The sequence below is a fragment of the Macaca nemestrina genome, chromosome 6 (genome assembly GCF_043159975.1).
Source record: "Macaca nemestrina isolate mMacNem1 chromosome 6, mMacNem.hap1, whole genome shotgun sequence".
Taxonomy (NCBI): Eukaryota; Metazoa; Chordata; class Mammalia; order Primates; family Cercopithecidae; genus Macaca; species Macaca nemestrina.
The window spans coordinates 87,539,423-87,560,888 of record NC_092130.1 but is presented as its reverse complement, the minus strand read 5'-3'; the positions used below and the strand labels follow the sequence as shown (position 1 = coordinate 87,560,888).

The window sequence follows — 21,466 nt, the reverse complement described above, 5'->3', positions numbered from 1 at the left end:
TCTGTGCTGATATTAAGATGACATGTAAGGGCAGGGCATGGTGGCTTGCGCCTATAATCCCAGCACTTTGTGGGGAGGTCAAGGCGGGCAGATCACTTGGGGTCAGGAGTTCGAGACCAGCCTGGCCAACATGGTGAAACCCCTTCTGTACTAAAAATACAAAAATTAGCTGGGCATGGTGGCACATGCCTGTAGTCCCAGTTACTTGGGAGGCTAAGGCAGGAGAATGGCTTGAACCCAGGAGGCAAAGGTTGCAGTGAGCTGAAATCACTCTATTGCACTCCAGCCCGGGTGCCAGAGGGAGACCCCGTCTCAAAAAATAAATAAAATAAGATGACATGTAACCTTCCATGAACCATGATGCAATATATTTCCAAGTGAAGTTTAGATGGCCAAGCAGTAAACAAATAAAGGTATTATAATTAATGGAAAATAAAAGAAGTATCCATTTTTAACTTTTAGATTAAAATAAATATTAATATGAACACAAGAAAGAATAGCCAATTTTTAAACTATATTCTTTGCATAATACCAGAATAAATGAATTTTGTATTTACTCCTCAAAATCTGACCCATATAAAAATACTATTTTTAAATTTTTACTTTTACCTGCTTTAATTAAGGCTGTATCAAAATAGTTATAAAGAATCACCATCTGGTGAGTTGTAGCTGTGTGTCTATGGACACAAAGCCTCCAACATTAAAAATTAGGTAATTTTTAATAGTAACGATGTAAGGTAATGATTTACAATTCAGAGAAATAAAATAATCTATATTCCTTCTATACATTTTAAGTCTGTATTTGAAGTCTGGCTAAAAATATGTGATTATCATCACACGGTTTTTAAAACATTTCTCAACACACAGACACATACACACTCACACACACACACACACAATGAATTTCCAGACAGATTTTTTTTTAAAGAAATCATCCCATCAATCATTTTGGAAAAATCGGTGATTGCTATTCTGGTAAACAAGCATGTATTGTGTATTTTTAGATGCTTGCTGCCCTGGTTGTGCACCATGGAATCCGTCCTCACTGTGGAAAGATCCTTGACTGGTAGATCAAGTGTCTTATTGTATTTCCTTAATTCATTCTGTCTGGAAGAAGATGTCAGCTGTGTTGCAGTGAGGAGAGAATTTCAAAGGCCCCAGTCCCCACCAATAAAGGCCGAGGAATGGCTTTTGAATAGATTTGTCAAGGCAACCCTACTGTTCTGGGACCAGGGAGAGCAGGAATAACATAAAGGAAGGGTTGCTGTATGAGATTAGAAAGTGAAGTTCACAAAGCATGGCAGATTTTTGTAAGAAACAGTAGATCAATGAAACTATTGAACTGTGTAGGAAAAAAACATGAAAACAAACATAACATGTAGTAATGTTCTTAAATGCTTTCTCTCTTTTTACATTTAAAATAGATAAAATATTAGTATTTTTCATGCATTACAAAAGCTTGGTGGTTTAAAATGGATACATATTCTATAATGTGCTCTCCTAATCTTAATTAGCAGTTGAATGCAAAACTACACAATGTAAGGGTAGAAATTATAAAAGGAATAGGGTTTTAGAAGATATTTCATACATTTGAAATAAGTAAAATTAATATTACTATTGATATAACACCACATCAGAGAGTTCTAGATAATGCAGAAGATTAGCACACAATTAGCCAGCTTTTATATACAATGTGACACTTGCTTGTAAGAAATAAGTATTCTCCAAAGCAGTGTCAAGATATGTAAATGGATGATTTGTTTTATCATTCATCACAGCCCCTAATAAATTCAAAAATCATGACTTCTATAGGTACTAAAAATAGGCTCCCAATGATACAGGGAGATAGCTTCAATGAAGAATGACTTTCTCTTTCTCTCTCTCTTTTTTTTAAACAATTCCGTCTTTTCAATGACAGCAATTAGCACTACCGACAGACAGGCAGCGATTAGGTACTGTATGTATTTTAATTATTATTCATCCAACTAGTACCTCCAAATCTGATGAAAGTCAGCTATTAACCAGGTGATATGTCGGTCTTCCTACTGTTCACCTACACTTCACATACGTAAAGCTACGTCTTATAGGATTTTCTAGTATTAATACAAGTGATGGCACATTACAATATGCAGACGATTAATCATTTCTTAAATTGTTACCTTAAAAAGCTGAACAAAATTAACTTTTGTCCAGTTTGCTCAGATCACCTTTAATTCAAACACTTAAAGCAAAATATAGGTTAACATTTTATGTTTGTGAAATTTCAGTTTTTATCTGGCCACGTGTTTAAGGCTTTGATCTCTCATAAAAACTGGACAGAAGTTGAACACCCTATAGTTAAAGTGAGTATGTCCAAAAGTTCTCTGCAATGACAAAGTACCTGTGTACAACTACACAGATTTGATATGGCCATTTCAGAGTGTGTATGTGTGTGTGTGTGTGTGTGTGTGTGTGTGTGTGTGTGTGAGTGCAGGGGTATGTGGCATTTTTACCCCATTGGGAAAATTATATAGAAAAAAGGGCAAAACAAGTTAAATGTTTGTTATATGATAGAGTATAATGAAATAAAATAGCATAAACATATGCAAAGAAAGACATGCAGTTATATCTAAATTCAATTTGTCTGAAATTTTATTTTATCAAATCTAACTCCCTATTCTGAAATGTGTTACTATAGTTTAGAAGTCAAGTCTCTTTCGATGCTTTTCTAATACTTACGTATCCCTTTTTTCAATGCCTCACTTTGTCCCTATTCCAATTTTTAGTTGAGATGAACACTACCAAAGTGTTACAGGTAGCAATGCAGGCAGCCCACTAGGAAAGCCCTACCTAAATTCAGAACATGCTGGAGAGGGTTAGCAGCCCCTGACATTTATTCTCAGGTCCCCTGAATAGGCAACAAGGTATGTTGAACTCAAGGTACCAATAGTGCCATGCTTGAGACTCAGATGCAGCCTCCCCTAGTTCCAACAAACAAGCATAGAGAAAGAAGTCCTTGGCCAGGGCAGGCAGATAGGGACAGACTACATGACTAATGTTTCTCTGGATCTGAAGGAAAAAGAGAAAAATAGGTAATGTAGAAAGTATTTCTTTAAGCTAAGTGTTATCAGTTTAAACATTATTTTTTACCCTAAAATGATGATCCTATAGATTTTTGTGGTTGTAAATTTTCCTTTTTGTAATATCCAAAATTTGGGGAGCTATCGATATGGATTAGAAATGCCTACAGGCCACAGTGCTGAGTGATTCCCTTTGACATTTGAACCAAGGTCAACAATATTTCAGAGTAGGTTTGAAATAATTTTTTTAAATAAAAAGATTACAATTTAGTATATTATATTTAAAGAGAAAAGTAGGTAGTAGCTATTCCTTTGCAAGGTGTTTGGAGGTATTTGGAGATGCTTACTGCCTTGGTTGAAGCCAGATTTTTATTCATTTTTATTGCATATGTCTGAATTGTAAATCACCATTGCTTTAAAGGTTGATTTTTTAATGTGAAACGTTTTGTGTCCTCGGACAAATACAACTATGGTTCACTAGGTCAAGTTTCTAAGGCCCTACACTCAGAGTTGAATGGTGATGGGAAGGGTTTACAACTATTACATAGAATCGTACATCTGGTGTGGCTGCAGAATTTCAGAGGCCAGGGGTATGTTGGGAAACATTTGCCCACTCAGCCTAGACAGTCCTGGGGCTTGAAGTAAGAAGTTCCTCAGGAGCTGCCTTCATTTACCTTTTACCTCTCCTCAAGAGGCTGGCTTAGCATCTATGCGTGGTCTTTTAGTTCAGAATAGGTTTCACTTGGAGTAATTGCTCAAAGTAGTACTACTCTTTGACTTTCTTTCTTTCTTTTTTTTTGAGATGGAGCTTTTGCTCTGTTGGCCAGGCTGGAGTGCAATGGCGTGATCCCAGCTCACTGCAACCTCCACCTCCTGGGTTCAAGTGATTCTCCTGCCTCAGCCTCCTGAGTAGCTGGGATTATGGGTTAACTGACACTATGTCTGGCTGATTTTTGTATTTTTAGTAGAAACAAAGTTTTGCCATGTTGGCCAGGCTGGTCTCGAACTCTTGACCTTAGGTGATCCACCTGTCTCGGCCTCCCAAAGTGTTGGGATTAGAGGTGTGAGCCACGGTGCCCGGCCTGACCTTCCTTCTTTAAAGGAAACTGTTACTAATATTTATAAATTACACAAGTAATACAATAATATATTTCTTAACCTTTGTTCTGTAAGCTAAATTGGTAGGTTTAAAAATTAGCTTTTTAAAAAATGAATGCATAACATCAGTAACTTCATCACATCCCTTCTTATTGTTACAGATTTAGGACTTTCAAGTGCATTTTTGTTACATGGATATACTACAGCATAGTGGTAAAGTCTGGGCTTTTAGTGTAACTGTCACCCAAACAGTGTACATCGTACCCAATAGATAAGTTCTCATCCTTCATCTCCCACCTTCCATCTTTTGAAGTCTCCAATGTCTATTATTCTACTTTGTATGTCCGTATGTACCCACTGTTTAGCTCCCACTGAGAAGTGAGAACATGTGGTATTTGACTTTCTGTCTCTGAGTGATTTCAGTTAAGATAATGGCCTCCAGTTCCATCCATGTTGCTGCAAGGTATAATTTCATTCATTTTTATGGCCGAGTAGTATTCCAAAGTATATATCTCTATATATCTATATACATATATTTAGATATGTACCACATTTTCTCTATCCAGTCATCCTTTGATGGATGCTTAGGTTGATTCCAAGCCTTTGCTATCATGGAGAGTGCTGCGATAAACATACCAGTGTAGATGTCTTTTTGGTAAAATGACTTCTTTTGCTTTGGGTAGATACCCAGTAGTGACATGGCTAGATCAAATAGTACTTCTTTCTTTAGCTCTTTGAGAAATCTCCATACTGTTTTCCACAGAGGCTGTACTAATTTACATTCCCACCAACAGTGTATAAGAATCCCCATTCTGATTGGTGTGAGATGGTATCTCATTTTGGTTTTAATTTGCATTTCTCTGATGATGGGTGATGTCGAGCATTTTTTTCATATGTTTGTTGGCCACTTATACGTATCACATTAATTTAAACATACTTACAAAACAAAAAACTTTCCAACACTCATGCTTAAGACAACCGCCCTTTCCTGTAATCCAGGTTTGTTTCTCTTCATTATTTCAAGGAGTCTTGCAGAGAGGATAGGAAATAAGAAAGGAGAAAGAAAAGGGGAGGAAGTTTCATCCTGAGAGTTCGGAAACACTGGACTCTTATATTGCCAAACCACACTGTAATCTTCTCTATAAGAGGTCACACATTTAGGTGGGTTCCTACAAGGATACCTGTCATACACTTTTACAGTCTCTCTTTTTGTTCTCGTTTTGGAGAAGGTCACTGAACAGGGGTAATTTCAAAGCCCCATCAGGAATGCTCTAATAAGTTAAATCTCTGAGATATTACAGTGTTTTCAATAATAACACATCTCATTTCTTTATATAGTATCATTTGCTTTTCAAAGAGCTTTCATCCTTGATTATCACCTTTGCTTCTCACAATATTTCATGAAGTAGATGGAATAGGAATTACTGTCTCCAATTCAATTATGAAACAGACCCAAAAAGATGGAGTGGCTTTTCCAAGATTATAAATCTTAGCAAACTAGCTGGTACATGCTAGATTCTTAATTATTGATTTACCTAGCCAGAGTCATTATCAAAATTTAGTTCTCCCATATGCTTGTTCTGAATTACTTCCAGTATGTCACCCTGTTTCCTTTTTGTAAGATATTTTGAATAGGCAAACCATTCATAAAACAAAAGATGAATATAGTTTATGTGTTTTATATTATTTGGGAGTGAGACTATAACAACAGTGACAGCTCTAACTTACCGAACTTTTTTAAAGTGCCAAGAACTGTGCTATTTCTTTACATATGTTATTTTCCATCACGTTTGCAAGGTAGGTATTATAGTTTACAGATGAGAAAATCGAATCTCAAAGAGATAAAATAACTTGCTTCAAACTACAAAGTTATGTAAGTGATTGAGCTGGGACATCAATTTTGATAGGTCAAAATACAAAACTCTTCAAATTGCTTCCCTAAGGCTTAATTGAGGGAACTGAAAGAACTATCCAAGAACTAGGGCATTTATAAAATTTTATAAATTTTACAACAGCTATGCTTGCAAAGAAATTAATGGCAGCCTTGATTAAATTATGATGAATTCAACTACTGTCTAGTCAGTTAGATGGAAGCTACACAGATTAATATATTCTGACTTTTGAAAGGAACACCTAATCCAGCCTTAGTTAGAAATACTTAAAAAGTAAACCTAAATAAATTTTGTTATATTTGTCATCAGGAATGAAAAACTCATGAGCCAGGATGTTTTTAGTTTGAGCCAAGTATCAAATTCCATACTAGTTATGTGTGTGGGGAAAAGTTACTAACAGCTCATTTATTAACCTTACTATTTATATAATGCTGGGAGCTTTCTGTGTCATCATCAAACACCTACATGTTAGAAAAGATTTAAAAAACCCATCTTTATATGTTTATAGTATTAAGAGGACTGGAATAAAAATATTTTAGACTTTTGCATGATGAAAGTACTTTTTCTAATGCAGAAAAACAAGTGATAACAGACTGGTGATAATATAACGCTACTATGAAATTATATAGCCTAATTTTTCTATCTCTTCAGACATTAACTCTGTGGTCCTTACAGTGCACCATGAAGGCTGGTAGAATTTACCCACCACACAGTCCTATGGTATCAGCTGAAGGGCCACCAGGTATTCTATCAAGAAAAACTGGAAGAAAACCAAGAAGGTCAATCAACTCATTCATACTATATAAGTAAATGATTTGATTAAACAATTACCATGGCATGGGTGGCTGATGCCAACTGCTTATAATATCAGAAAGATAAATAAAAATAAAAGAAAATTTCAGCTGCAGGCTGAAAGTTAAAAAATAATAATAATGGGAGCGTATTCAATGAATCCTTGTTAGTTTTCAGGTTCACCAGCCCTTAGGAAGTATGAAAAGAAGCTTTCTTAGCCTAAGGCTGAACCATGGCTAGCCCCTGGGTTTCTCTTAGCTCAAGGGTCTGGCATAACAGCATTTCAGCTTTTTTCTTCTCTTCCCTCTACTGGATGTAGTCAGCCAATCCATTTAAGAGTGGCACACACTGACTGCCTTTCAAGAAGAAAAGGAGACCAAGTGTACCTTATGCGTCGTTCTTGTAACCAAGCGGCACCAATGCTAAATAGCTGGTGGAAAAATTAAGCATCAGGGAATAAGAATCTCTTAATTCCATGACCTTTTTCAGCACAAGTTCCCACCTTAGACTGAACACTATACACACAGTGTTCTATAGAAAACCAAAAAGAAGGGAGGGGGGTTTCAAAAATATTGGTTCTTCACACGGGTTTTCTATTATTATTTTAAGCATGTCTAACATTTTCTATTTCCTCGCAATGTTCTGCCTCTAGAAAGGGAGTCTGAGGATGGGAGGTGTTACAGGTTGGTGGGGGCTCAAGACATAAAGGCTCACACCCATTCATCTCAGCACTAAAAAAAAAAAAACACAAGTCTCACCTCTCTCATCCATTCTCGAATCGTTTTGCCAGCTTCTTGATGCCACACATTGTGAACAGAGTCTGTCAATGCCACAGCAGTTACCTTATTTTTTACATCTGCTTCTCGTTGAATCATCTGTTTTAAAAAAGGAAAATAAAATATTGGCTATAATTGTTTTTCCTACTGGGTGCAGCCTGCTTAGTTAGAGATAACAACAATATTATATTAAAAATGAAAAAGCAATATGTATCTCCGGTTCAAAGTTACTCTTTTTTGCATTGAACACATACCCTATTCTTGTCCAGAGATGTGAAAAGACCTAACATTTTCCTTTAAAAAGATAATACCACTTAAGTCTTAGAACTACGCAGCTCTATTATTTTCCATGTGGTTTGACAATTCGAGGATTAAAGGGATCACAGGGGAATCCCTGAGGGTTTCTTTTACAAGTTTCTTCCACCACTTCCTGTTTCAGTGCTTCAGGGAAGTTAGTACCCAGGGTTCACTGTTAGCTACTTAGGACCAACTTCTACTAGTTTTCAGTAGATGGCACATCAGTAAAGAAAGATATCTTGCTTTGACTTTTCCAATTTAGTAATTCCTTGGTGTTTTAAATGCCCACAAAGATATTTTTCATTCAAAGCCCATTAATATAATTTTGCTTTCTAACGTATTTCTTTATGTTGGCAAACTATTACATTTTATGATAACTTCTTCCTATAGAATGCTATTTCTACAAAACAAAACAGCTTCTAAAAATAACAAAAAAAGATTTGCTTGGCTTGGAGATACCGATGGATTCATCAGTGGTCTGCCAGATAAAGAAATTAAAAGCGAAAATTTCTACATCAGAAGAACTGAAAAAAGGTTTTAATCTACTACACTAGTGGCCCTAATTTGGTGTAACAAATGTAAGAAAGCTTTGAAAATTACAGTTAAAATATCATAAATAGTAACCTTGCATTTCATAATAATGTTCTCTTTTTGCTTCAAGTGTCTTTTCTCCCTCTAAATTCTTTTATTGAAAAAAAGAACAATTTATCATTTGCTGTTAATTTCTATGAATTGTCTATCAAAAATATAATAGTGCACTTCAAAAAAGAGAATTCTGAATGGCGATGAAAGTGCATACAGAGAAAGAATATTGCACACCATGCTTATGATACCAAAGGATGCCTGTTGGCATTCTGAATTTAAAATGTCTCTCTCTCTCTTAAATTTTTTTAAGCCCAGCATATGCACATGATGTCTCAATGAATACTACCTAATGGGAACCCAACTCACTGTTAATGCTACCTCACCAACACTTCTGCACCTCAACTCTTTGTGCCCTGTGTTTTCTGCTTATATAATGTAAAAATCTTAAAATCAATATTGGTTACCAACATCATAACATTACTGCAAAAATTTATCTTGCAATACCAATAATACTTTTCAAAGCATAAAATAATACTCTAAATTAATACTTCATATGAATTATTAAGTAGTATGCTACCTTCTTCTGGATTTTATTTTACAAATACATTCTCATTGGATCACACTGGCACTAGCATATAAAAGTTTAAACCAACATTAGATGATAAAACCCCAAATTCCACAATAGTGAATCCATCTGGCTTATGAAGAAATTATATGTCCTTATTCTCATTTTCTAAATAGTAACACTTTTAGAGATCTAGACCAATTGTTGCTGAAGTACAAAATAAGAACATGCTTTCTGGTATTCTAAGGATATGCTTGCGTTTTAAAATATTTGACCTGGATTTTGTTGTGGCTGTTGTTAACATATGCAGATTTACTTAAGACAGCATCTGAAGACACTAAATCTTGAGAGCCATTTGTGAAATGAGATACAATGAAGTAATGAATTGGTGAGGAGCTAGTGTTAAAATAGAAAACCTGGGGATTAAAATTCTACAAGCTGGAAAAATACAGAGTTGTTAGAGGGACTACCAGAGGAAAATATCTGTAGTCTGTTTGTCTTTCTGGCTGACGTTTCATACAGTGGAAGTGATAACACGCAATTTATCATCACATCACACCGTCACATTATAATCCAATATGATACTCTCTTACACTGTTATAGCATTTTACACTTTAAAAATCACTTTCATATTTTATTATCACAGGTGGGGAATGGCCAAATTCCAGAAGATCTTAATGAAGAGCTGTTTACGAATTAACCCAGTAGCAAAGAATTTCCAACATTTGACTGTTTAGGATTAGTAGAATTGTGAATAAGTGAATATGTCAACAGTCTTAACTTTCTGGAGTATTTACCTCTGTTCCAGCCTTGCTGCAGCCTAATTTAGTAGTCCTGGAACTACTTGCAACTGCCATTTCTGTCCAGACCCTCTGCTTCTTGCATTTGTTAGTCTGGGTCACAGTGACTTAGTTACTTCTTCCACTGTGAATGAGCACTGATGAAAAATACCAGAGAGAGGCAATGGTGCAGGGAGATGGAATTGAGTTTGCTTAAGAGACAGACCTTAGATGAAATATAGCCAAAGCAAGGAATGAGTGGAAGCACAGCTGGGCAGGAAAAATCCTTCTACAATATGGTCTGTAACAGAAGACCAATAGTCTGGAAAACGCTCTCTAAAAGGGAGAAAGCCATATCATCATATCACCTTAGATTCTCTATAACAATCTAAGGTGGACATGGCAGTATTTAATTAGGATCCATTGATATGAACAACTTGAAATTCTTTGTAAAATATTTTCTATATGGGCATATGAATATTTTTCTGAGGAGAAGATCTTTAACTTTCATGAGATTCTCAAAGGAATCTTAGTCTGTAAAAAAGATAAGCCCATGTGATCTAAATGTCTCCATATATTCTTGAATAAATTATGAAATATCCAGTAAGAGATCCCTTTGAATAATTACACTTAAGGTCAACATCCATTCCATTTTTGTTATAATATCTTCAGTATGGTATCAAGAGTTGGATAGAAGTGATGACAAATTTTGATACCTCAGACATCAACATCCTAAAGGTCAATGGCTTAATAGGATATACATTGTAAAGTTACAATTAAAATTTGCTTTTATTTGTCTGTGTATAATATTTATTTTAATCTGAATAGCAGTTTCCAAATTTCAAAATAAAATACAAATTAATTCTCATTTTACTCTCAAATAATATGGAAATGTATGCAAAACTTGTATTATTTTCCCTATTTGTGGATAAGTAAATTGAGACAGTTTAAGAAACTAGTTAAAGGCCACCCAGACACAAAGTGACAAAACCGTGACTTGACCGTGGATATATGTCATGTTCTTTCATCTGTATTACACGAGGTCTACTTCTTAGTAATACATAGCACTCTTACATAAATAAACTCATTTGATTAATTCCCTTTTCATATATACAGCGTTTCATTCACTTGGACATTTTTTTAAATGGTAAAAAGATCCAGATCAGTAAGGAATGTTGAAATTCTAAAAATCATGCCAACACAGAAATCAGCCAGGAGGAGAAACTGACAATAGCACTTTAAAATTATTACAGTTCTAAAATAAATAATGTTTAAGGTAAGAGGGAAAATTAGATATTCCTATAAATCATATTGATGATTTCAGCATTAATAAAAAAATGTGGCCCTGTTACTTGATAGTTTTGTTTGCTTAATTCTACCCATTTATCCATTCTTAGTGTTTTCACTTGAGCTTAAACATAATTAATCTGCTCTTTCCTTCACTATGTAGCATGCTCCTAGTCTGACAAAAGTTTAAGCCACTAAATATCAAGTACAGTACTTTGAACAGATTAAAAACATATGCCATCTGTATGCAAGTTCATATTATTAACATTGTTGATGGGGTTGAAATTGAGGGGGGGAAATCTTGTTTATCATTATATTTTCTTCCAGAGTAAGAGTTAAAAAATTAACTAACAGTGACAAGACGGGTGAGTTCATCTGAGTATAACAGGAGTATTTGGTGAGATGAAGACCAGAGGACCAAAGGGAGGTGTGGGAGGGCCAGAGGCAGCAGGGGTACCTCTGCTCCCTTCCATGTAAAGTGCGGGCCTTCCACAGGGCTGCTACCATTTCTCTCCAGAAATCCTGCAGCCCTTTTCTGTCCACCTAATTTAACTCACCATGCTTTCTCTAAGGTCCTCAAATGATGTACCTGCCTACTGTCTTCACAGATACCTGGCCAAATCCAAATGCTTCATGTCATCCTAAGCATTCCTCAATTTCCTTTTTGTGCTTAAAAACTATTTTAGCATTTCTCTGGATTTCATTTCTTCCAGAACTCTACCATAAATGACTTTCTGCAAAGGAAAACACAAAGATGCCTTTATTTCTGCCAAACTGAATTATGATTTAGTTTAATTTAAACTGAATTGAGGTAGAGAGATGCCTTAATTTACTTTGAAGGCATGGAGATGTTGATGTTATGGGGATGCTCTGCCATGAAGTCTTTGGCATATCTCTAATCCAGGGCCTCGGGGTATGGGAATTGTAAATCCAACCCAATTCAATCTCCCAACCTAAAGGAGAAAGAAACTCTAAATTAGGTTGGCTTTATCCTAACCTAAAAGAAGTTGATGCATAATTTCGTTTTCCTGTGTTTGTAGCCTGGCAGCCATGACATTCAGAATAATTACTTCTCCTTATATTTTAAAGTCCAAGGAAATTCCTAAAAAAGCCAGTGTGGGTTGGGGTAGGGATGTGTATATGTGCATGCAGACCCATAGCTATGTTTGGATATATATGTTTTAAACGTGTTTTTGAAAAAATATTTTAAAGTCTTCCATCAGCAAAAGCTATTACTTTCTTTTTAAATTATGACATGTGTTACACATATGTACTGTGAGGGTTACGGCATGTGAATTACTTGTACAGGAAATAATATTCTGAGAAGAAAATCAGATAACACATATTTGCATCAGATTAGGATCTGACACTACTGTACGTTTATAAATCCAAGGATCATTACTACCGTATGAGCATGAATGAATCATCACTCAGGTTAATAGCACAGTTGAGGTTTGAGATGCCTTTAAAAAAAAATACATGTATATAAATAGATTAGCTCCCTCTAGAGCTCCTTGAGTTAAAATTTCAGATTAAGTTGTTTCAAAGGCTTCAAAAGTATAAAATGCTGGTACCTTTTCACACTTTCATTATGCAGATCATAATTGCATTCAGTGCTTCTACTTGAGTGCAGTTTTCATGTGGTTGTAACAGACTATAATATTTTATCACAAATCTCTCCTATCACTTTACATTTCTGCCTGCATATTCCCCATTTCATGGTACTCTGCCCTGTGCTATCCAAGCCCACCTGGTTACAAGTGTGCCCTGTACCACGACGACTTATCAGCTAACTCTGGGTTTGGCAGTCTTTTCTCTTAGGGTCAGAGACTACTTTGTATTCTTCTTCCTGAAGATTCTTTTGGACAAGTCTATCCCAACAGAATGCTACTAACACCATCTTTGGTGTAACACTAAAACCTTGATTCTATTACCTAAGGCACTAGCACCTCTAGTGATTATAATGAAATACACACACTTCGGTAGATATAATGTGAAGACCAAACTGCCCAGCAGGAAATTCAGATGAGTATGACATTCAACTCTCCTGTTACTTGCAGTTCACACCTCTAATCTGCATTCACAATTTCTATTTTGAAAGTAGAAGCTTCGGAAATAAAGTGCGATAGTTAAATTCAAGGATAGTGGAGTCCGATTCTCTGGGTTCAAGTTCATGCTCTGCCACTTCTAGTAATGATACTTTGAGTAAATTATTTTTCTGTACTTCAGTTTTATCAGGTGAATGTCATGGGAGATGATAAATCCATGTAAGTCATAGGATTATTTTGAGTATTAAACGAACAAACTGTAAAGCAATTAGCAGAGGAAATGGCACACAGTACACAATTATAACAGGTCATCCCACAAAAATATGTAAACTATTCCAAATCTTTAAAAAAGTGCATTATCCTCACTCATATAGAGGAAGCTAACAGAAGTATAGTTTATAAATGCACTTAATGACAAATATTACTTTAAAAAAGGCACAGGCCCACAAAGAAAATATGTACAAAGGGCTACTTTTTCCTTTGATTATGTGGTGTAAGACTTCTATAACTGCATGGCTAAGAAGCACTAAGACCTGATGATTGTGTGTATTTAAAATCCTGTCATCAGCATACTAGACCAGTCATATCACCATGCACTTGACAATGAAAATGGAATTGGTGAAGCAATACTGTGGTAGTTCTACTTTCCTCCCACCAGTGAACCCTTTCAGAATAGCTTGAGCTGGCAACGAAGCATGAAGCCATGGCTCAGTAGTGCCACGCTGGGGGAGAGTCCCTTCACCACCTTGTTTTCTACATAGAGGTGGTGTAAATGACTGTATTTTTTTAAAAAAAGATAATCACAGAGATATAGAGTATGTCCAGAGGAAGGCAGTATAGTGTTATAGTTAAAAGCATGCATAGGCTTTAGAATTAGACGTGCTTAGATTTTTATTTTTGGTTAATAGTCTCTTCATAGGGCTGCTGAAGTATAAAGGAGATAAGGCACGTAAGAAATCAATAATGTCAGTTATTATTATTACCTTGACATTCATCTCTAATTTCTAAAATGTAACCTACCTTTTAGATGTGGTATCTATGTACTCTTCAGTGACATCAAAATTCATACTGATAGAGAGCAGTTTTGAAGTATCATACAGCTTCTACTCCCATCTCCACCCCTACTTCCCCGATTTTGTAAAGTGATTTGGGCTTGCTTAAATATTTTAAAGGAAATAATTAAGTATAAATAAGATGACTACAGATTCCAGTTTGCTCAGAACAGTCTTGGCTTATGACTATTAAACTGGCATAATAAATAATAGTGTCTCCTTTCCCTGTTACAGTGCTCTGGTTTGAACGGGAAATAATTTGGTCATCGTATATATAACACGATGTTGAATGCTACCCTGGTAAACAGGTAAGGCTTATAAAGTTTCCTTCTGTTCAATGCTTAGCAATTTAAGCATATACCCCAAACCTATACAACTGTCTAAAAATAACGATGTAGGAAAACACACAAGAGGGATTTCAAAAGGTTTCTAAGTCCAAAATTTAAGAGCAAGCCTTAGCACTGTGCTGAGCCCTTCACAGATGGACAAGCAGTCTCACACCCTGGTTAGGTAAACATGGCCAGCTGGATCTCCACTGTAGCAACAGGATAAGACAACATTCTCTTTTCCTGTGCTTTGAAGCCCTAGCTTCAATTCTTGCAACCTTTGTTTAATTTCAGGAAGGAAAAGGCTCTCCATAGGCAAGAACACCAAGGGATAGGGTATGTAAACTGAAACTTCTTGGGTCACATGCATTTATGAAGATAAGTCTCCAGCCACCAGTTAGGGAAAGGCAAGTTATGATTTATTATTGCAGGCGGCCAGAAGAGAGCAGTAATAACTTCCTTTTCCTTTCCTGCCTAGACCATGCTGCCACGTGCAAGCTCCCTCAACAACAAAAAAAGCATGTGTAAGATAGGTTTAAAATAAAAAGAAAAGGAAAAAAAAAAAAAAAAAGCAAACATTAAGTGATTGACAATCTGGGAGTTGAGAAAGAAGACAAATGCTCTACAAAATACATGATGTGGTGTGGTTGGGGATGGGGAGGGGAAAGCGACTGTTTGAAAAACTTGCTCTACCAATCAAGAAAACAGCTAGTATCTATTATGTAAGAGACAAGTTAATTGCAAGGAAAAAGTAAAAGGGGTCACTTGCATAATAAGAAAATAGGATAAGTGATCATCATGTTGACTTGTATGATTAAAACATCTTATTATGTAATATGACTGACCAGAGTAGGCAAGATGTTATAAAATAGATTTAAAAATTACAATGAATATATGTGAAGTAGATACAGTATAAAAGTGTAAGTTAGGACTAAACATTGTCAAACCAAAAAACTAAGGCAGGCTCAGCGAAGGAGAATTTAAATGGTGACATTGTCTTATATGAAAAAGTGAGAAAATTTATCAAAACTTTATGAAAAAAAATTTAGGTAATAGATTATAACTATAAAGCAGAGGAAGGCATGATTTCTGACCTCTGGGTAGAACTCACATTTTAGGAAAGAAGGCAGGTTAGATACATTCCATAGAGACCCTTCATATTCTGAGTATTTATATACAGATTATCTCATTAGATAGAACAATTCCTTTTTAAGTACACAGGTTGGTAGCTGAAGGATTATGCACCTGTTTTATGGATGAGGAAACTGATGCCCAGAGAGAGTAAGTGACCCACGCATACCACATTCACATAATGTGAATGGTGGCATAGGCAGATTTTTTATTTTTATTTTTAAGAGACAGGGTCTTGGTCTGTCACCCAAGCTGAAGTGCAGTGGTAGGATCATAGCTTACTGTAACTTTAAACTCCTGGGCTCAAGTGATCCTCCTGCCTCGACCCACTGAGTGGTTAGAACTACAGGCGTACACCACCACTTCTGGCTAAATTTTTTTTTTTTTTTTTTTTGTAGAAACAAGGGCTCCCTATGTTGCCCAGGCTTGTCTTGAACTCCTGGCCTCAGGCAATCCTCCCATCTTGGCCTCCTAAAGCCCTGGGATTACAAGTGTGAGTCACTGCATGCAGCGTACCTTTTAACTCCAGATCCCGTCTTTGTACCATGGCTATTTGTACATAATATCCTGTATTTTTTTCTTCTGAAATATTTATAAAACCAGTAAGGATTTGTTTGCCCCCATGTAGGCTCCATGAGGACAAAACCATATTTGTTAACACCACATTCTCATTCCCTGCACAATGACTGGCACATAACAGGTGCTCAAAATTATTTGTGGACTGATGAAAGTTTACAGAAATGGAATAGATAAGGGAAGGTGATGGTTAGGAAGCTAGAGTAATGTCTGGTTTCATGTTATTTAGAAACGACTTACATCACAGGTTGGGTTCCCAGGAAAGACTCTAAGACAGTGTTTAGCATGCAGAATATCAACGTGTGTCCTTACAATCAACATCTGAGGAAGGGAGGGGAATGAGGCAAGAATGAACAGAGAGATAAATCAAGGTGACATGCAGGTCCCATTACAGACTTGCATAACTCCTGGGGAGCTCAGAACTCAAAATGGCCCTTCAGAGTTGTTCCAAGTTGGGTCTAGATGGCATGGCCTTTAATCTACCACGCTGTTCTTTGAGTATGAGCACCAAAGTGGCTGAGGCAATCTCTGATAGGGATTGACAGCTGAAAGATGTCTGCTGAGAGCACTCCCAAGGGCTGAGGCAGTAAGTCCTTTATTGAAGGTGCAACTGAGTAGTGCATCACAGTGTCTACCACAGGCCATAACAGAAATTATAGCATTTGTTTACCCTACTTTCAAATCTGTGTCTTTGACGCATTGGATTAATTCGAAAACCTTGTCTTCAAGCTCTGAAGTTCTTTCTTCTGCTTGTTTGATTCTATTGCTGAGATTTTCCAGTGCATTTTGCATTTCTCTAAGTGTGTCCTTGATTTCCAGAAGTTGTAATTGTTTTTAATTTATATTATATATTTCACGGAAGAACTTTCCTTTCATATCCTGTATCATGTGTTTGATTTTTAAAAACTGAACTTCACCTTTCTCTGGTGCCTCCTTGATTAGCTTAATAATTGACTTTCTGAATTCTTTTTCTGGTAATTCAGAGATTTCATCTTGGTTTGGATCCATTGCTGGTGAGCTGGTATGATCTCTTGGGGGTGTTAAAGAACTGTGTTTTGTCATATTACCAGAGATGTTTTTCCAGTTCCTTCTCATTTGGATAGACTATGTCCAAATCTGGGATTCAAGGGCTGCTGCCGTTCAGATTCTTTTGTCCCACAGGGTGCTCCCTTGATGTGGTGTTCTCCTGCTTTCCCTAAGAATGGGGCTTCCTGAGAGCCGGGCTGTAGTTGCTTTTGCTCTTCTGGGTCTAGACACCCAGCAGAGCTACTGGGCTCTGGTTGGTACTGGGCAGTGTCTCCAAAGAGTCCTGTGATATGATCCATCTTCAGGTCTTGCAGTTACGGATACCAGCACCTAGTCCGGTGGAGGTAGCAAGTGAGTGCAGTGGACTCTGTGAGGGTTCTTGGTTGTGTTTTTGTTTAGTGTGCTGCTTTTGTGTTGGTTGGCCTCTAGTCAGGAGGTGGCACTTTCAAGAGGGCATCAGCTGTGGTTCTACAGGCAGGATCCAAACTTGCCCTAGGGACACTTGGTTAAGTATTCAGGTTTCTCAGGTGGTGGGCAGGGCCACAGAGCTCCCAAGAGATTATGACCTTTGTCTTTGGCTACCAGGGTGGGTAGAGAAAGACCACCAGGTGGGGGTAGGGATATGTGTATCTGAGCTCAGTTGCTCCTCTGGCAAGCTTGCTGTGGCTGCTGTGGGGGGTGGGGCTGTGGTTCCCAGTCCAGTGAAGGAATATTCACCTCTGCTGAGTCATATAGGTTGCCAGGAAAGTGGGGGAAAGCTGGCAGTCACAGGCCTCACCCTGCTCCCATGCGGCCCACAGTCCTAAAAGTCAGTCTCACTCCCACCATGCCCCACAACAGCACTAAGTCTATTTTTAGGCAGCCGGTGACCAGGGCTGAGAACTTGACCCAGACCATGAGCCTCTCTGTTGAGAAGGCAGGCAGACTCACAGTTTTTCAGCATCTCAGGGAGCCTACAGCAGTGATTCAGTTCCTTCAGAGGGTCTGCAGATTCTCTTGGCTTTCTTAGTATGTTCCTGTGGTAGTTCTTGGAGCATACGTTCATGATGTGAGCCTCCACACACTGCTCTGTCTATCCGAGTGGGAGCTGCATACTAGTCCTGCTCCCATCTGCCATCTTAATCCTCTACATTCAAATCTAAATTTTCCTTCCAACCTGCTAACACCCCATTGTCTTATTCATGTACTCAAGATCACATTATGATTTGACTCACTAATAGCTAAGAGATCAAGTAGATTTTTCTTAGATCTCAGATTTTAGACCTTTTACACACTGATACCATATCAAGCCACTAAATGTTGGATTATGAAGAGAAAAACACAGAGCTAAAAGAATGTGAGGTCTGCTTTCAGAAGACTATTGAAAAGCAAAAAAAAAAAAAAAAACAAAAAAACAAAAACAAAAACCCCAAAAAAATAAAATTCACAAATTTCAAAAATTATCCTATAAATCCAGTGGGGAATGACTGGATTTTCCAAATTTCAAATGAAATGTATATGTCAGATAAAGTAAGTTATACTTGTGATTTCAAAACTAAATGCATCTAAGTGCAAAATAACCCAAACTTCAAATAAAGTATGCAATCATCACTACTTAGCATCTGGCATAATATGCTCAAACCTGATGGTGTTGGTAGGAGAAACAAGGATAAGTATGGACAGAGAGGTTTCACTGTAAAAGTAGCAAGATGGCTTTTCAAATCTCAGCCTTTATTCCCTATGATACAAAGAAAATAAAGACTGTGCTATATAAATTTGGGGACTAAAGACAATTGAGATTTTGATTCTTTTCCAATCTTGGTTGGTTTATGCCCTCAAACGTTTCTAAGGTTTTGCCTCTAGAAATTCAGGGTAATCTTCATTTGATCACATTTTTTCAATGTAAGCTCAGGTTTATGGAGCTGAAATGGTGTAGCACTAATGTGATTGGCCTAGATGGTGGGGGGTGGTTCTTGGCCAGCTCAATAAAAACCATCTAAATGTTCATAAGACAGGATGCGTTAATCAATTGTGGGTTATTACAGCTGCCAGATACTGGGAGAGGTTGACACCCATCTGTAAATGAGAAAGTGACATCATTATAATAAGTATAAGTCACAGGCTTTCTACATTGTTTGAAAATATTTGAACGAGGATCTCCAGATGGCTCTTCTACCTAGGAACTTATGCTAAATACCTGAAACTTCTGTTCCCTGCAAGTGAATACTGTTGCTTGAAGAAACTTCGATTCAACTAACTTTTAAGGGCTGTTTAAATGCACATTTCCCAATCAACAAATGTGGAACAATTCTTTAAGTTGGGATTTTAAAATGACTTGAATTACATGTTGGAGACATTTTTCTTATGAAGGCATATCTCACATTTCTGAAATAAGAAAGTCTGCAGAAATAAATGGTTTGAAAGGTTTATTTGAGATAGGGATTTTAGGGATTGTACTTACTGCACAAAACCATATAAACACTGGATGGAAGAAAAGATAGGACTGAACTGAAAGTAGCTACTTACCTCTATGTATATGGCTGCATCTGCCTTCCACAGATAGAGAGCATGTATATACACTACACGTAACAAAAGAACACTTCTGAGTTGATATACTAGTGAACCATAAACAGTCCACTATACAACAAGTGTCCTCTATCAATATCCACCCTAATGGAAAACACTGGAGTAGCACTTCAGATCACTAACAGGAAGAGGAAAACTCTGAAACCCGTCATTTAGACATCTGACAGCTCTGATGCATGAGTGCATTGAAAAATTTACACTGAGGAAGCGTTTATGTAGGAGTGAAGGTGAATTATTCTCTAGGCTACTTTTGAAAATTCCATTTTCTTTCATGTGTCTATTCCTTAGCACTTCTTTGGAGGACATTCCATCAGTTGAGCCAATGATTCAGGGTCTCTATTCTATTATCATTAAGTATTGCCTCAATTTCATGAGACAAAATAATTCAAACAGCAAGATTCTAAAATAAATATACTTAGGAAGCACAGTACAGAGTGTTTAATAAGCATCAGTATTTGTTATGGTAGGAGGCAGAATTTTTGTTACCTCACACCTTTTGTTAAGTAGCCAATATGAAATTCTATAAAATGGCAAATATATAAAAGAGTCAGTAGTTCACTAATTTAGAAAGTCAATTATGTGTCACTGTTTCATATCAGGTTAATTACTTCATTTACATTTTCAGAATTTTAAAGTAGTGCCTGAAAGGTGACAGACTGACAGGACTACAGACTGCAATTCTTAAACTATTTTACTGAGTGTTAATAATATAAAAGGCAATATACAAAACAGAATTACACACAGGTTTTATCTAAGGCGATTATAAGTGAAATAGACATGGCACAGAAATGGGAGAACAAGAGAGGTGCTTTCAGAAAAATTTTACTGAAGACGTACAGTACAAGGGAAGTGATAAATTGCTAGATAGCTTCTATATTGTTCTTTTAGGCATATATGTATGAAAGGATGGCGGTTAAATATCAACAAAACATCAATGTGTCTGAAGGGAGGAGAGTGACTGACATTTGAGAGAAGTCAAAAGAAGAAATCTAGATTGAAAAAGAATAAAAGTGACTCCTTGAGAGGAATGTTTATTGTAATCAGAAATACAATAAAAGGAGATACTACCACAGTCACAGCACAAAAGAAGACTATGCATAGGAATGAGGAACAAATGTTGAGTTTCCACAGTTCTGATTCCTTACCCACTTTCATAAGATCCCAACCTGCCACTCCTTATTGTGGGTGTCATGATGAAATCTACCATACTACTTTCTGTCACTAAGTTGTCAGGAAAAGCAAGGCTTCCCTAAGTCTGTCTCTTCCCACACAACCACCAGCACATACTATGATCTATTAGTCCCCTTTCTCCTCAAACAAAAAAGGACAATAAACTCACTGCTGAATTTTCCAGTAATTCAATTAAATGTTTCCAGAAGGTAATTGATGCCACTTTTTATTCAGTCTGTGAGTGGGTGGGTTAGACTCTACTGCCTTAAGATTTACATTCTAATAGTTATAAATACAGTGCAATCGTATCTCCTATGGCCTTTTATATAAAAGTGAATTTATAAGTAACATCATGGTTTACTGAAATAATTTAAATATTATTTATAATGAGGGCATGGCTCCACAGTACCATCACATAGAAGAAAAGAATGAAAAATTTTCA

At 36.7% G+C, this 21,466-nt stretch overlaps 1 protein-coding gene across 21 annotated transcripts in view; it reads right to left on the bottom strand.

Annotated features, from left to right (window-relative positions):
* The window catches only part of ARB2A (ARB2 cotranscriptional regulator A), a 481,957-nt gene that overhangs the window by 163,840 nt on the left and 296,651 nt on the right, over positions 1-21,466 (bottom strand). For all 21 annotated transcript variants that reach the window (XM_071097861.1, XM_071097857.1, XM_011758778.2 and 18 more), the window contains one exon: positions 7,600-7,716. In XM_071097861.1, the coding sequence (XP_070953962.1) occupies positions 7,600-7,716 (117 nt within the window). The remainder of the gene's footprint in view (positions 1-7,599; positions 7,717-21,466) is intronic.